This window comes from Eurypyga helias, unplaced genomic scaffold (assembly GCF_000690775.1).
Source record: "Eurypyga helias isolate BGI_N326 unplaced genomic scaffold, ASM69077v1 scaffold34629, whole genome shotgun sequence".
Lineage (NCBI taxonomy): Eukaryota > Metazoa > Chordata > Aves > Eurypygiformes > Eurypygidae > Eurypyga > Eurypyga helias.
The window spans coordinates 297-15,824 of NW_010273267.1; the positions used below are offsets into that span (position 1 = coordinate 297).

Sequence of the window (15,528 nt, forward strand, 5' to 3'; positions counted from 1 at the left end):
CCCCACAGCCGCAGGGGTCACCGTGACAAACGCCTGCTCTTCCTCCCTGCTCTCCCGGAGCGGGGTGTCCCCGTGCCAGATCCCACTTCGCTGTGTTGTAGCCTGACACCTTTCTTCCCGAGCTGGGGGACAGAGCGGCATCTCCCCTGGGCCCCTGCTCTCCCCACATCCCTGGGTGTCCCTCCCCGCTCCACCCGCCTGGCTCAGCCTTGGCCCCGGGAAGGGGCTCCCTGCTCTGGCACCAGGCCCGTCTGCACACTTGCAGAGCAGACTGAGGCCTGTCTGTTTGGATTTCTCCGCTGGGTTGGTCCGTGCTGAGGTCGGCCTGCTGAGCATCCCTGTACAGGAGTTAAAATCCGAGCAGGGCTGACTTGGCTACAGACTCTTGGAGGCCCATGGTTTCCAAGGAGTCTTGGAAACACTGGACATTTTTGTTACGTTTGTATTTTCTTACAGTCTGGAGCATTTGAGGGTCGGTTACAAGTTTCCTGTGGGGTTTTTCTCCTCGTGGTCTATCTCTGTTGATCTCTAGGATGAGACTGGTGCATACCTAATAGACCGGGATCCCACCTACTTTGGACCCATCCTGAATTTCCTTCGTCATGGGAAGCTGGTCCTGGATAAAGATATGGCTGAAGAGGGTGAGTCCTGGAGCTCAGAGACATGCCGCTTAACATCGCTGCTGCAGCCAGGACTTGTTGTTGACCTTGTTTTCTCTCATTCTGCTTCTGGATGTTGATGTGGGGGGGTTTGAGAGGGCTATCCCTGCAGCTCTTGGAAAGCGTACCAATGTTTCCTTTACTAAAAGGGTTCGGAGTAAGTGAGGAAGGCATCCTACAGGTGTTGTGGCTTCATGTCTGTTTGTTCAGCAGAGATGTCACCAAGACAGAAATAGCCCAGAGATCTCAGCCTCAATAAACCTTTTTTTCACTTGTTTCTGATCCTCTTGTAATCAAAACTCAGTGACTGAGTTTTCTGTTAATGACTGAGTGTTTCTAATTGGGAACAAAAACCCAGAAGACCAAACAAAACCGAGCTCATCTCTTCTACTGACTGTAATCAAGACTGTCATTAATCAGTGATAAGCAATGTATGCTACTGATGGGCTGTGGGCTGTAGCAATTCCAGTGGAGCAAGCCAGACAAACCAATCTCTCATTTGAGGTTGACAGGGGGTCCAATAGGGTAGCTCAGTAACATTGTGGTGTTACCAGCCAGCAGTCCCCAGTGCCTCGTTATTTTTTGGATGCTAAAGTCTAACAGGGAGCCAATTCCAAAGACAGGCTGTGCTGTCCAGCCCTTGGCAAACACACTTTGTGCATGTTCATTAGTCTTCTTGCCTCTCTCTCACACATATTTTCACCTAACGCGAGGGAAGCTTTCTTAGCGGCTTACAAGCTGTATTTCCAAAAATATATCTAAGCAATGGTACAGAATTGTAATAAACACAGTACTGAGGTGTTTCCTATTTGACATTTCTTCTAATCCTGAGGTCAGAGTTCATCCACAAGTTTTAACATCAAATCTGAAGCATAAACAGGGGTCCCGTTCATAGCTTAACATCGCCTTTGTTCCTGCTGCAGACCCTCAGCATAAAACTAAGCCACCAGACAATTCACGGCTGAAGGAGGGACTGGTCTGAGCGTGTCAGGTAGTGAAGGATCTATCTCCCCACCTGCACTGTCTGTGTACTGCCCTGGGGACATGTGAGTGCGGGCTCCTAGCTGCCTTTCCCTTGCTGGCTCTCTGGGAACCCACCTCCCTTTCCCTGAAGGCCTGTTGGCAAACCGGTGAGACTCAGGAGAGCTGGTGGATGTGGACACCATAGAGAAAAATCCCCAAACACTTCTCTGTTTGCTTGCTTTGAAGTGAGGCACAGGGGAGAGAGACAAAGATACTGGGCTGCAAGGTGGGTGCAATCCCAGCTGGCCCAGGAGGAAAGTTGGGATTTTCTAGGATCTTTTGGGGACAAGGTCAGAACAAGTTGTGGTTCTCTGACTTCAGAAGAGGGCCTGAACAAGGTGAAGTGGTGGTCATTGAGAGAGGATGGAGCCTACATTGCTTCTTCTTGGCCAGTTTTCTGGGAAAGGTATTAGCAGTCCTCAGCACCAGCGGTAGCTGACAGTGCCTGTTTCTGTAGTAGCAGGCACCATAAGGAATTTGGGGTGGGCATTAGAAATGCAATGCAGGGAGACGGGGTTCAGTTCTCTGGGGTAAGAGTCTCAAGCAACAGAAACCTGTTAAAAAGTGACATTGCAGAGTCATTTCTCCCTGTGGACCTTGGGAAGCTCAGATTTGATCTTCTGCAAGCCAAAAACCAGATGGACTGTTAACTTTCTGTCTTTGCGGTCCTTCTGTCTGTCCTTCTCAGGGGTCTTAGAAGAAGCCGAGTTCTATAACATTGGCCCTTTAATCCGAATAATCAAGGATCGACTGGAGGAGAAGGACTACACAGTAACTCAGGTATGGAGAGGAATCGCAAGGAAAGATGGAGTGGGTTGTGCGAAGGAGGGAATGTGGGAAGGGAAAGGTGTGTCTAGAAGGGAGAGCAGCAAGGAAGGGAAAGAAGCAACTGATGAGAGTTTATGTGCTAATGTCTACATAGCAAAATCTTGCAGGGGAGAGGCTACCACCATTTGCATTACAATAAACAAGTTACAGGCTTGTTTTGCAGCCCCAGAAGTAAGGCTAGATGTAGCCCCTGAAACCGTATCAGATCCTTCTAGCTTTTGGAAGAAGGCAGCTGGTTGCTGTGGGATATGGAAGAATGTTTGTCAGGGAAGTGAAGGTGTCGTGGGGAAGAGGGCTCTGGTGTGGAGAGTCCTAGGTCTGTAATCACAGTGAATAGCATGGGGTTACCTGTAGAGAAACCTGGAGGGAAGAGGTGAGAGATGTCTGTGGAAGAGTTAAATGCAGGCAACGAGGCACAAGGAATCAATTCTGTGGCACAATCACACCATGCCTTAGCCAGTGACCTTTTAAAATCTGCATTCTGGGAGTGTTGGCTGATATCTCCCTTCTCATTACATCTGCCTCGTGTTGCAAGTCTTCAGCAATGCAGTCACTTTGCAGTCTCAAAACCCCATCAGCATTTGTGGTATTTGCATAAATGACTTCATAACGACAAACGCAAACTCCCCGTCGAAACAGCCTGGTATCTTCTGGGGGCAATGCAGGAAGCATGCAGCTCAGTCCCTTCTCCCCAGAAGAGATTCTGTTCTTGCTCCCCATGGCAGCAGAGTAGAAAGTTGTGTTGTGCCTTCCATTCCCCTTAAACTTGGGACATGGGGAAGAGGACAGGTCTGCCAAGGAGGAGTACTACCGCTTCGTTCTGCAGGAGGGCAACAGCCTTTCGAATCTGACTGTTGTCAATGTGCTCTGCAATTTTGCTGTCAGGTGCCTCCTAAGCATGTCTACCGCGTGCTACAGTGCCAGGAAGAGGAGCTCACTCAGATGGTTTCCACCATGTCGGATGGATGGCGCTTTGAGCAGGTATGGAGAAGGTAGAGGAGGTTGGGAAGGAGCTGTGTTCTGGGGAAAGGGCCATGGGTACCATACAGTCCCCAGGCAAGGCACCTTCCCTCTCTGAGAATGTTGGGTCAGTCACTGATGGTGCACTCTCTCTGCCCCTTCTCTAGAGGTTTAGAGGATACTGTGTGAGGTTTAGCTGGTTTGCATCCTCTCTGACTCCTCTCCTGGTTCTCTGTGTTGCCTCCTCAGCTTGGTTACGAGGCCTTTTTATTGTGGGTATGGCTTGAACTCCGTGCTGCGTGGTGGGCTTTCTGCCTTGCTCCCCAGGTGGAGTGGATGTTTGTAGGAACACGTGCTTGTGATACTTGCTCTCGTCTTTCCTAGCTTGTGAACATTGGCTCATCCTATAACTATGGGAATGAGGATCAGACAGAGTTCCTGTGCGTGGTCTCCAAGGAGCTGTACAACTCCCACAATGGCCTGAGCTCTGAGCCCAGCCACAAAGCCAAGGTGAGACCAGCTTTGCTGTGGCCTTGCTCCTGTCGCCTATGAGATCCTTCGCTCTTGTTTGCTCCCTCTTTCTTTCCTCTCTCCGCTGTGACTGCGGGGCACCTCAGGGGTGAAATACAGGGGCTCTTCCTGGTGTTCAGCACCGTGGCATCACACCCGTTACCCAAAAGGAGGAGCGCATGTGTTGAGAGCGGTGGTGTCCGGCTGTGTGTGGCAAGTGGCTTTAGCAAGCGACACTGGCACTTCTCATGCTCCTCTAACATCCCCCTCGCGCCTCCTCATGACCATGCTCTCTGCGTCACTCTGCCTCTAAGGTGTGATCTCCTTGAAGGTTTTGCAGCATTCTCTTTTCTTTTGCTGAACCCCAGCCCAAGAAGCAGGAGATCACCTGCTCCCCTTTTGAGAGCAGGATGGAAACGTGTGGCAGTGCATGACATCCCGTAGACCCCTAGGATACAGGAAAGAGCACTAGCGACTGATGGCACTTGTTGGGCAGTGAGGTCACAGCACTTACAGGTGGGTTAGATAGCCCTGAGGTGATGCTCCAGAGGAAGACAAGTCTCTTTGCTCCCCAGCCCAGAGCTGTCTTGGCCATGGGGGAAGGTCCCTTTTTATGCAAGTGTCATGACCATTGCTTTATTCCCCTGCGTGTCTGAAAGAACTGCCATGGCTCATCTTGCAAGTATCTCCACTCTTTCTTCCCTTTGTCCTGCATGCTGGGCCACAGAGCACAAAGGAGGACCTGGAGGAGGAAGAGCAGGAGGTGGAGGAGAAGGAGGAGGCAGAGACAGAAGCAGAAGGAGAATCAGAGGAGAAAGGTGCAGCAAATCCTTGAGGAAAATGATAAAAATACCCCCCAAGCATAGACCCGTCCACCTTTCTGGTGAGAGCTCACAGCTAGCAGCAGGGAAGGACTAGGGCAGGTGTGGGGTGTGGGGAGAGTCCTCTCCAGGAGCAAAAGTCTCTCTGGAGATAAAACTGTTACTGTGGCTGCTGCTTTGTGTTTTAAACTGGTTTATTTATGGTTATATGTTTATTTGCAGACTGTCCATCTATTCGGGATTGCACTGAACTCTTTCTTCCTCCAGACCCTCCCTCCTGCTCCCTCTGTGCCCATCCCAGCACTGTCACCTACCTCCCACTCTGCCCCACTCCCCAGCTTCCAGCATCCTTCCCTCTGCTCTTTTTGCCTCCCAGGGCTCAGAGTGGGCCCCGTCTCTCTCTGCTCCTCACTTTTCCTCCTCTGCAGGTACGTTACCTGTCTGCACTCTCAGCTCTGGCCAGTCTGAGCTCTGCATGAGTGACTCACTTCCCTCTTGTGGGTATGGCCCTGGTTTGTAGAGCTTGGGGAGGGGAAGGAGGGGGGGAGGTTGACTCATCCCTAAGGTGGCTTTTCTGCTCATCCTATGTGTGCCTTGACCTGCCAGGCAGGCCCTATGGCTCTGGACCAGAGGCTCTGGCAGCAGAAAGGAGAGTGCAATGACTGCAAAGCCGGCAGGGGTGGCATGGGGAACGGGGGGATGCCTGCCACGTGTCTGCCTGGCACGCGTGCCAGATCACTTCTCCAGGCGGCCATCCATGGCTCCTCTGCCTGCCAGCCCGAGAGCAGTTTGCAGAAGGCAGCCTGTTAATTTTCCCTCCCAGCTCTCGCTTCCCTGGGCTTTTCCCCCACCACCTCAGCCAGGGTGAGAATGCAGCGGGAGAGGGTGGTGAAGGCAGAGCGGAAGCAGCCAGTCCTCACTCCAGATGTTCTTGCAGCTGTGTGCGAAATGAACCTCTGTGCTCTGCCTCCTGCTCAGGGAGGCTGCCTGGCTGGGGTGCGTGGGGCTGACAACAGAATGTCTTAGGAGGAGGGTTCCTCTCTCATCCTGGAAAACCGTGGGGCTTTTGTTAACCCAGAGGAGCTCAGTGCTACTCTCCGTCTTGGTGGAGGGTACTTGTTAGCCAGCTGACGTTTCTCTCTCCCTCTGTTCGAGAGCCTGCTTGCCCATGGCTGTGGGACCTGAGTGCTGTTCTCTTAGAAGTCAGTGTATGACAATCACACGGCCTTTCCCTTCCTTTTCCGTTTCCCACCCTCACTCCTCATCTCTCTTTCCTTCTGTTCTCATCTCCTCTGTGATTTCCCCTTTCCTGTTTCTCACTCTCCCCTCCATGCTCAATTGCTTTTTTTGCCCTGCATTTGATTTTGTTTCTCTTTTCTCTCTCCTTCTCTAGCTGTTACAAGCCAGAGGTCTGAGGATGTGATCCCGACACTCCACTCCAGCCTTTTCCTTTCTTGTTTATATCTATTTTTGTACTGCAGCGTACGGCAGCCCCTTGCCCCGCAGTGACACCCACCCCCCCAGCCCCTTTCACTCTTCACATGCAGCCACTCTTTTTTACAAACTCACCTCGGAGGCCTGAGCCTCCAGCCCTGGGGGAGGGCAGATGCTCCATGGAGCCCCTGGGCTGGCTTTCCTTAATGTCACAGTGTCCCCTGCTGGGGACATCCGTGATCAGCCACTGCGGTCCCTTCCCCAACACCCTGGACGCGGCTGGGGCCCCGAGGAGGTGGCAGCTGCTGTAGGACAGGTCCTTGCCCTTTTGCTCTTGCAGGCAGCTGGTCTGGGCTTGTGGCCAGGGGACAAATGGGCCACTGCCCTTCTATGGGCCAGCTGTGCAGCTCGTGGAGTGTCCCTGTGTCAGACTCCTTGGTGCCTCCCTCTCTGACCCCAAAGCAGCCCTGTGTCAGCAGGGTGAGGAGGAGACGGGGTGCTGCCTGGGTACCGGGAACACACTGGCACCTGACGTGTCCGCTAGCACGAGGAGACGCTTGTCTCGGGGAGCGGGGCGCTTGCTTCAGTGAGGACACCAGGTTGTAACTCCTGAATAAAATTCACTGTCTGTTCCTTCTTACCGCCTCTCATTTCAAGTGGCAGAAATTTGGTGCTGGTAGAAGGGAGCTGGAGGAGTTTGGATTCATCACCTGGAGCCACCAGAAGCTGCTTGTGCTGTGCCTATCTTCTGGGGGCTGGAAGTGCTTCCCGCTGCATCTGTTCTGCATCCCCACTGCAGGCACCTGGGCTACAGAGTAGGTTTGCTTATTGGTCTCGGCCCCCCTAAATCATAACAGTAAGCGAGGACCGGCTGTCTAGGCAGCGTATCGACCCCCCTGCGCCTGGGGCACAGCGGGGAGGGAGGGCAGGGCTGTGGGAACTTCTGCCATTGCCAGTGCCAGGATTGGAGTTTGATCAAAAGGATACAAACCCCAAGGTAATTTTTAACTGAGTAAGGCAAACTAGAGAGAAAAACCCAACCTCAAATTAGTTTTATTTCTAATTCCAGAGAGTAGCCCGTTGTGTCTGTAAATATACACGCATATATATGTATATCTTTAGTAAAAAACCCAAACCCATAGCAGTCACTATTTAAGCACTGTGCTCTGCAGCCTTCTCCTTCACCTCCTAAATTATCCCCGTTAGGAGATGGAAGCAGTTGATAATCCCCCATGTTAAAGGTATTTAGAAGGGCTGAGGGAATGGGGAACTGCTCCATAATTTTTACTAGGGCTGGGGCCTTTCCTGAGGAAACGCAGCAGTGGAGGCTGGGTGCTGCTCCGGTGGGGTCGCAGGACACGCACCCGGGGATGCAATGCTGGACTCGTGCCTGGGAGTCAGTGAGACGTGAAGAGTTGCCTGGCTGAGCTGAGCTGAGCAGCACACTGAACAGCACAGCCAGCTAAGAAAAGAAGCAATTAGGGAGATGGAAGAGGAGGAGTGATGGGAGGGGAAGGGGGAAGAAGGATGAGCAGCAGGAAGGAAGAGGGCGGCAGATTGATTTCACAGTTACTGGAATCTCTAGCTACATCAGTCACATTTTCTTTCAGCAAATGTTCCAGCATAAGATTGTGGCTGAATCACATGGTTCATGGAAAGTTCAATTCCCCTTATTCCTTTTCTCAGAAACCATCAACCTGGCGCCATTGCTGTGTGTCGTATTGTCATCCCCCCCAGCTCTTTTGGATGGATGGCCTAAAAACACCTTGGGATGCTCCCTGGGAAGCACTGTTTCCCCAGTGGGAAGAGGGTCTGCCTGCTTTTCTCAACAATCCTCACAGCAGGCTTTTTTTACCCTGCTCAGAAGAGCATCCTGAGTCTGACAACATCCCACACAGAAACTCTTTCTCTGAGAGGAAGGTAAGCAAGATGAGGAATGAGTGCCACGTGAGTGTAGGTCTGATGGGGAGAAGGCAGAGATACACTCTTCTCAGCTCATGGTTTGGTTCATCCAGCCCAGCACTTGAGTGATCCTGGTGTATACTCCATAGTGATTTGGACGTGCGCATCCCATTCCCCAGCTGACCAAACCGGCCAGAAACCACCTCCCACTGGGTTCCTTGCAGGCCAGCGGACCTCCAGAATCACCCTAGAGAAAGGGAAAGAAAAATGGGGTATGGTGATCCACCAGCTTGTCACACTGGATGGTAACACTGGCTTTGAGTCCTGCTGTATTCCTGTATCCCCTCAACTCATGCCTGGGACATCTGCAACATTCCTTGTACCTTAGACAGATGTCAAAAACAGTCTCCAGTGCAAACATCCAACTCATAGTTGCATTCCTTCATCATGCAAATACCTTCCCCTTAGCCAGGTCCCAAGAACCTGACAGCTCTATTGTTTCCTTCTGCACCCTGTGGCATTTCCAAATATATGGAGAGCGAGGGAGCTGGTGGAATTCAACTGGATACCCAGAAGGATGGGAGACAGAAGAATTCCTTGAGATTGATAGTAATGAAGGAACAGACAGGTTACTGTGTGTGACAGATGCTTAAGAGGAGTAAGACTGATGTAGACACATGACTTGAAAGTGGGAGGTAAAGAGTGGAGAATGGGCTGAAATGAGAAAAGGAGAAGTTTAAGTGTATTTGGATCCTGTCTAAGTGGTCCTGAGAGCTGCTGTTAGCCACTTAGTTCAGAGGAACTGTTGGGGCAATCAGACATTTTATGGTCTTTTCACCCTCATTTCAGGCTATGGAGTGCATTTGGGAGACTTGTGACACACCCCACCTCCGGCTGTCAACCCTGATCTCACAACTCCTCTGTCACCTGGCAGGCATCTTTCTTGCCCTTCTGGTACCCAGCACACAGCATCCTGGGAGAAATCATGTAGTGATAGGCCTCGCTGCAGATGTCCTGCTGGATGAGCTCCACGTCCACCTTCTGCAGAACATTGCTGATGTGCCCTGAGGGGTAGAGCACCAAAAGTAGTCCAGGTGAGCAATGGTGGAGCTTCCCACTGTTTACCATGATCCCCCAGCCATGCCCATCTCACTGCATGCTGAAAGCTGCCATCTGGATTTCTATGGCATCACGGTCTCTGATCATCACAGGCCGCTTCACCTGCATGGAAGGAGTAACATTCAGGAGGCACTTCAGCTTCTGGGACAAGGGGAATTCTGGTCTGGGGAAACCTCTGGGATGTCAGTCTTGGGTTTGCGCCTCCTTGAAATGGATGTTAAGCTCTTCCAGCTCAGTATGCAAACCAGGAGTGTCCAGTTCTGGATAAAACCCTCAGTGTTTCCATTTAGGAATCAGCTGGAGCAAGTGTGTGAGTGAAGGTGCTAAGCCAAGCTGGGTGTGCACATCTATATTCTTGTGCCATGCACTACTAGAGAACAACTTGGACCTGTTTTCCTGGCCCTGTGGCGAGGGAATGTGAAAGGTCCATACCCATGCAGCTAAACTCTTCCTCATGAAACAGAATGGGCTCATGGGAGGAGATCTTGGGCCATGCTGTCCCCCAGCAGTGTGTGGGTGCTATGTGGACAAAATTGTCAAATGGTACCAGGGCGCATGCTAACAGTTCAGCAGTGTGCTCCCCGGGGAACCCTGTGCTCTTCCCATTGAATTTACTTGTACAGGTGTTGCTGGGGGACCCAGGTCCTGGGGTCTTTGACATGGGGAAAGTGTGGCTGCAAAGACTGCAGACAGGTGAGCCCAGGAGACCCAGTTTCAGTTTGGTGAAGAACAGGTTTTTTTATCTCAACTCTGTCTGGTCAGGCACTGTCCCTGGCGAATGACCAACAGGATAGGATCCCACATGTCTATGCAAGGATGGGGTTGGGCTTTGGGACTGGGGCTGCTCCATCCTGTGGCTGAATAGCCACAAGACAGACCCCTAATTCCTGCAGGGCTATTCTAGTCTCCGGATGAAGGAACACATGCCATCCCCGTATGGATTACCAGATTCTCACGCCTGCCCCTCCGAATGCTGGTTCAAGGCACTCACCTCTGTCCAACCTGTGACCCAAAATCAGAGGGGATGAAGGAGGCGTAATACGTTGGGGTGATCGGAAGCCTGTTCTGCCTACCCCACATCTGAACCTACATGTCTGCCTTGACTCCGCTACAGTAGGCCACCAGCAGAGGCCTTGCACCCACCGCCTTCCTTGAGGGCTCCCCAGCCGGTGACCCAGCAATGAAGGCCAGGCTCAAAGAAGTGAGACGGAGCAGGCAAGCAGATGGGCTGGATTAGGGGCGAGATGATCACAGGATGGTCCAGCTGGAGCAGGGCCACATCATAATCGTGGCTGTCCTCCTCGTAATAAGGGTGGAGGAAGAGGCGGATCACCTTGAAGGACACCTCTGTGTGGCTGGTGGCATTTTGCAAATATTTGCCCAAGTAAACGGTCCAGATGGAGGCGGAGGCCAGTCTGTAGGATGCAGCAGAGAAGAAAACTCATCACATGAGCAGAGAAGGATGGGCAGAGCCCGTCTGCTTCTGCCACAGTCTTTTTAGTCATCTCTGATATGGATGATCATCTCCCTCACAGAGACTTCTTTTTTTATCTGACTAATGATTTCAAGAAACTAGGTGGGACATCTCTTTGCCTTGACCTGCCTGTACAGTGGGAGCAATTTTAGGCGCTCATACCCACAGGCAACTTGCTCATAGTTGCTTATTTTCCATAGCAAAGCAGGCTAAAAGGTGTATGTAGGTTAGACAAGCAAGTGGGGCTGGTCATGTGCAAGTGACTGTGACAGGGCAGAGAGCAAGAGCTGAGCTGGTGAAGCAAAGCTGCAAGGAGAAGGAGGCATGGAGAAGGGGAGCAACCTCTGAGAAATTTCTAGAAGGGAGTGAAGGGAGAAAAGCAGCTCGGAGGTGAGGGCATCAAAAGGCATGACAGCCCTTTACAGAAACGGGCTAAAGCTGGGGACAGCCTAACAGGGTGACAGCTCTGAGAACAGAACAGCTAAGAACTAACAGCCAAGGCAGACCCTGTCTCCAGCAGAAGAGGGGAACTCATCCCGGATCAGAGCAGGAAGGAGCAGGGTGAGGACTGGTTTTAGACTCAGAGCCCTGTCCACCTTTTACACACTGCCCCTCCGGGTTCAAAAAACTCCTTGGTTTGCTTTGACCATCTCTCTTGCTCCAAACTCCCACTCAGGACTCCCCCCAGGCCTACTGCCTGCACAGGCTGCTGCCCATGGCATGCCCCCGCCCCCCCCCTCCGGCTGCTGCTCTTCTGCCCTTTCTCCTCCTACTTCTCTCTCACACCACTTAAACTCTGTCCCTGACAGAAACACACATATGCCATCGAATGGGGCTGTGCTAGCTCCGTTCATCCTGCATTGGGACACTCCAAAATGGCCAAATTCAGCCCACGTGGACCACTCAAAAGGCCTGCTCCCAGTGCTGGTGGGCTTCCTTGGAGGGTTGTAGGACACAGGTAGGAGCACGGCAGGAGCAGGGTGAGATGAGAAGCACAACTGCAAAGCAGCCCCAGTCCTACCAAGGCTGGTGTCACCAAACTGGGGGCGACCAGCAGCTTCTCCTCCCTAAGCCCACGTAGCATCAGGAAGGAAGGGCAGCTGGGGAAGTCCAGCAGTAATAGCAGGGAAGGTGGAGAATCCCCACCGGTTCACTGTAGATGAAAAAGGGGGTTTAGAGGAGGTGGAGACTGGTCCTGAGGGTTCACTCTCCTCCCCACCGCACACCCAGCCCTGTTGTGCCGCACAGCTGCGGACCTTCCTCCTCCTCACTTCCCATTTCGAAAGAATGAACCCCCCTGATCTGTATGTTGCTGCCACTGTTGTGGAACGTACACTGCGTGGAAGGAATGGTAAGAGACACTGCTTCCTCCTGAAAGGGCAGGCCCTGGGGGTGGGCAGCATGGCCCCCAAACAGCATCCTCCGCAGGTAATGCCATCCTGGCCCAAGCCTAGCACATGCTGACACCTCCAGGGCTGTGACAGCATGGGGACAAACCAGAGCCAAGGCAAAGATGGAGCTGTAAAGTGTCTCCCACTCACATTGCCCATTGTGAATCCCAGCACTGCCTCTTTTTCCCTGCACACCCAAATACTAGTGTGCATATCCATACTCCTTTCTCCAGTCCAAGACATGGAGAAGCATGGCATGGGTGCTAGGTGAGAGGTGTAGCTGCCCCATGACATTTTTACAAGCTGGATTATCCTCTCATCATGCGTGATGTGCAAAAGAGTGCAAATCCTTCTCCTGCCCAGCACCCTCCCCTCTCCATTTACCTCTCATCCTGGAAGCAGTGGGCGGCTGAGACCACCCAGCGGTCAGCAATGAGTGTTCCCCCGCAGATGTGGCGTCCCCGAACTTGCAGGCTGGCCTGCCACGGCCATTCCCCTTCCACAGAATTCGCACCACCCACGATCCTGCTGAGAGGGGCTTGCAGGCCACAGTCTGAGGAGGAGGAAGGGAACGTGATATACTGTGCTTGCCTTTCCTTTCCTACTAATGGACTGAAGAGTTTGACCTCTAATCCCTTGCCTTACCCAGCCAGCAGATTCTTTATGTACCGCACAGGACACGCTGCTGATGCCTGCACAGCATCACCCTGCACAGCATCACAGCACCCCTCCTCTGGCAGCGGCCTGGGGGTGCCTTTGGGACAGCATGCTGCCTTGGCTATGCGCTGTCCTGCTGGGAAACCCTCACAGTCATTCCCCTTCGCTGCCCACCGAGGCTCCAGAAAAAACAAGCAGGGAAATCAAAATACAAGCTCTGTCCCTGCCAGTGACCATGCGGTCATGGGTGATTTCCCTGGCTGGAGCCGTGTAGGATGGCATCGCTTCCCATGAGCCAGTACAGTGGTCCAACAGGTAGCCTGGGGATAGGACCTGGTCTGTGAGATGTGTCTGTCTGGCCCAATGCCTCTGCCTGAGGGAGGTGGGGAACATCTCTCCGAAGAGCAAGCGCCTGCTCCCCGCTCAGCACAGGGAGATGGCTTGTTACTGCTGGCACTGCTGCTGCGGGATGTTGCAGCAGCGGCTGCTGCCATGGGGCTGGGGAGAAGGCGGTGGGACAAGGGAGGGTGGGTCTTTATGCTGGGGGAGGGGGGAAAGGTGGTAGCCTAAACCTGCCTGGCTGACGCGTGACCAAGCATTTCCTCACCGCGTGACCAAGCATTTCCTCACCGCAGTGCTTCTCGTCGGACAGGTCCTTGCAGTCGGCCGTAGTGTCACACAGGGGGTTGGGTTTCTTCACACAGGTCCCATCCTCACAGCGGTAGGTGAAAGGACCACAGGGGACCCCTGTGAAGAGGAAGGGGAGCCGAGGCTGAGGGAGGGCAGCAGGTTGTAGGCATAGTTTTTGGGTGCGGGGAAAAACGCAACAGAGGGCTTGGGGGAGCTCCGTAACTGGTGACGGAATTCCCTGAGCCAGCTCAGCCAGATATGAACAGCAAAGGCTGCGAGCGGGTCAGGCGTGTTAACTCCCAGCGGATGCCCTCCCCTCGCAAGAGGGAAGTACCGACAGCCTTGGCTCCAGCGTAGGGGCAGGCATTTGCCTGCCCGGCGTCGTCCGTCCCTACCTTCACTGCACTGCTCCTCGTCGCTCCCGTTGACGCAGTCCCGCTGCCAGTTGCAGACCCGGCTGAACTCGATGCAAGTGCTGTCTTCGCGGCACTGGAACTTCGCAGGGCACACTGCGCGGGAGGGGAGCACCCGGGAATTAGGCACGCGAGGCAAGGCATCAGGTGTGAGCTCAGGGTCCTAAGTGCATCGGTAGGCTCTGTGACCTCTCCCCACCTTGTAAGGCATGCTTAAGGCCAGCTCTGGTATAGCGCAGCTGCGTAGTCTCTGCCTGATCTACGCTGTAGGTAAGCCTGCACCCTATCTTACACTTTGCTGATGCTGAATTAACTTTCCTTAACTTCTTGGCTTGGCCTCAGACCTGCCTCCGCGTTAAGGACTTGCCTGGAGGTCACTGGACTCTTGGTTGACCCTGGGTTACCATCGCCAGACCCGCTTTGCTTGCCTTGTTCAGGCTCTGTAGGACTGCATCCTGTCTGGTGAGGTCACTGTTCCTCCTGCCTTGCTGTCACCCTCAGCTGATGGGTCACCTTCCCCTTCAGAGCAGCTACTCCCCTTGCTCTCTGATGGATTCCTCAAAGCCCACGAGCTCTGACAGCTGCTCAGGTTGGGGATGGACCTGAGGTGCCTACCCACCACAGAGCTTGACTTCTGATTATACATTTCCATAGCAGGAACTTGTCCTGTGCTTGTGTGTATCCATGTGCACCACCAAACACGATGGGCCAACCTCCCGTGCATTTTCGTACTGCAAGGACTGTAATTTCTTCAGTAACTAGCGTGTGGCTTCTAGTCGACTAAAGGCACATGAAGGCCTGAGGCAATGTGAACATTGATTTTAAAAGACTGGATGGATCTGTTCCATGCAGACATGGAGTGAATAAGCAGAGATGCAACACTGGCGAGAATATCAGAAAGGAAGGAAATCACAATATTTCCATTTTCTTTTTCAAGTATAAAGGGATGTTTGAAAATGCTGAGAAAGAAATATGTTTTTTGTTCAGTCTTGGTCTGTGTTAACCGGTGGAACTGAATGACACAAGGTATCCCTGGGGCCAAGAAGCTAACAGGATTCAGGAAAGGATTGGCTATTCATGAGGATGCGTATGTATCCCTGTCTACATGAGGGAAGCAAGCCAGCCCTGATGTCAGACACCTGGATGATGGGACAGAGTGCACCATCAGCAAGACTGCAGACAACACAAAACCCAACCTCAAGAGCTCTCACATTTCCAGCACTGAATTAAAACTTCCTTGAGAAAGATTTCTCCTTCCTTTTACTTTAGAATTTTCTATACCTTCCTCTAAACCTTTGAAAATTGGCCACTGTCTCCAGGGAGTGTTCAGGGATCTTTCTGTCTGTGAAAGAACAGCTGTAGGGGACAACTAATGAGAAATTAGTGGTGGCAGAAACTTAATGAGTCCCCCCTCCCTCACCCCCGGGATGGAAGAATAGGTGAATCAGGTGTCATGCCTGAGCCTGAATAGCTGTTCCTATGAGAATGGGGCTTTGCAGGAGTCCTGGGATGGCGGGGATGGTGGCTGTGTCAGCGCTAACTGCTGTTGGCATGAGGAACGGATGGCTGATGGAGGGCTTCCACGCTCCCAAACTGGGGTGCAATATATGGGTGAAGAGCTGTGGAGATCAAGCACCACCAATGACCTGGGGGGAAGGGGAGAGAGCAGGGCAGGGGGGGCTTGGGGAGGTGTGGGTAGGGTGGGGG

General features: G+C 52.8%; 2 protein-coding genes across 2 annotated transcripts in view; one reads left to right on the forward strand and one right to left on the reverse strand.

Moving 5' to 3' along the window:
- Positions 1–6,825, forward strand: part of LOC104515452 (BTB/POZ domain-containing protein KCTD17-like) — a 7,099-nt gene extending 274 nt beyond the window's left edge. Inside the window, exons 2-9 of the mRNA XM_010159425.1 lie at positions 457–472; positions 533–641; positions 2,371–2,462; positions 3,396–3,491; positions 3,855–3,980; positions 4,708–4,798; positions 6,195–6,210; positions 6,576–6,825. Coding sequence (XP_010157727.1) covers positions 457–472; positions 533–641; positions 2,371–2,462; positions 3,396–3,491; positions 3,855–3,980; positions 4,708–4,798; positions 6,195–6,210; positions 6,576–6,825 — 796 coding nt within the window. The remainder of the gene's footprint in view (positions 1–456; positions 473–532; positions 642–2,370; positions 2,463–3,395; positions 3,492–3,854; positions 3,981–4,707; positions 4,799–6,194; positions 6,211–6,575) is intronic.
- A 1,400-nt stretch (positions 6,826–8,225) lies between these two features.
- Positions 8,226–13,917, reverse strand: LOC104515454 (transmembrane protease serine 6-like; the record flags this gene model as incomplete). Its single annotated transcript, XM_010159426.1, has 6 exons — positions 8,226–8,384; positions 9,065–9,201; positions 10,400–10,671; positions 12,506–12,674; positions 13,409–13,525; positions 13,804–13,917. Coding segments are annotated over 6 exons (968 nt in total), but the record flags the coding sequence as incomplete, so codon positions are not given.
- Positions 13,918–15,528: the final 1,611 nt, after the last annotated feature.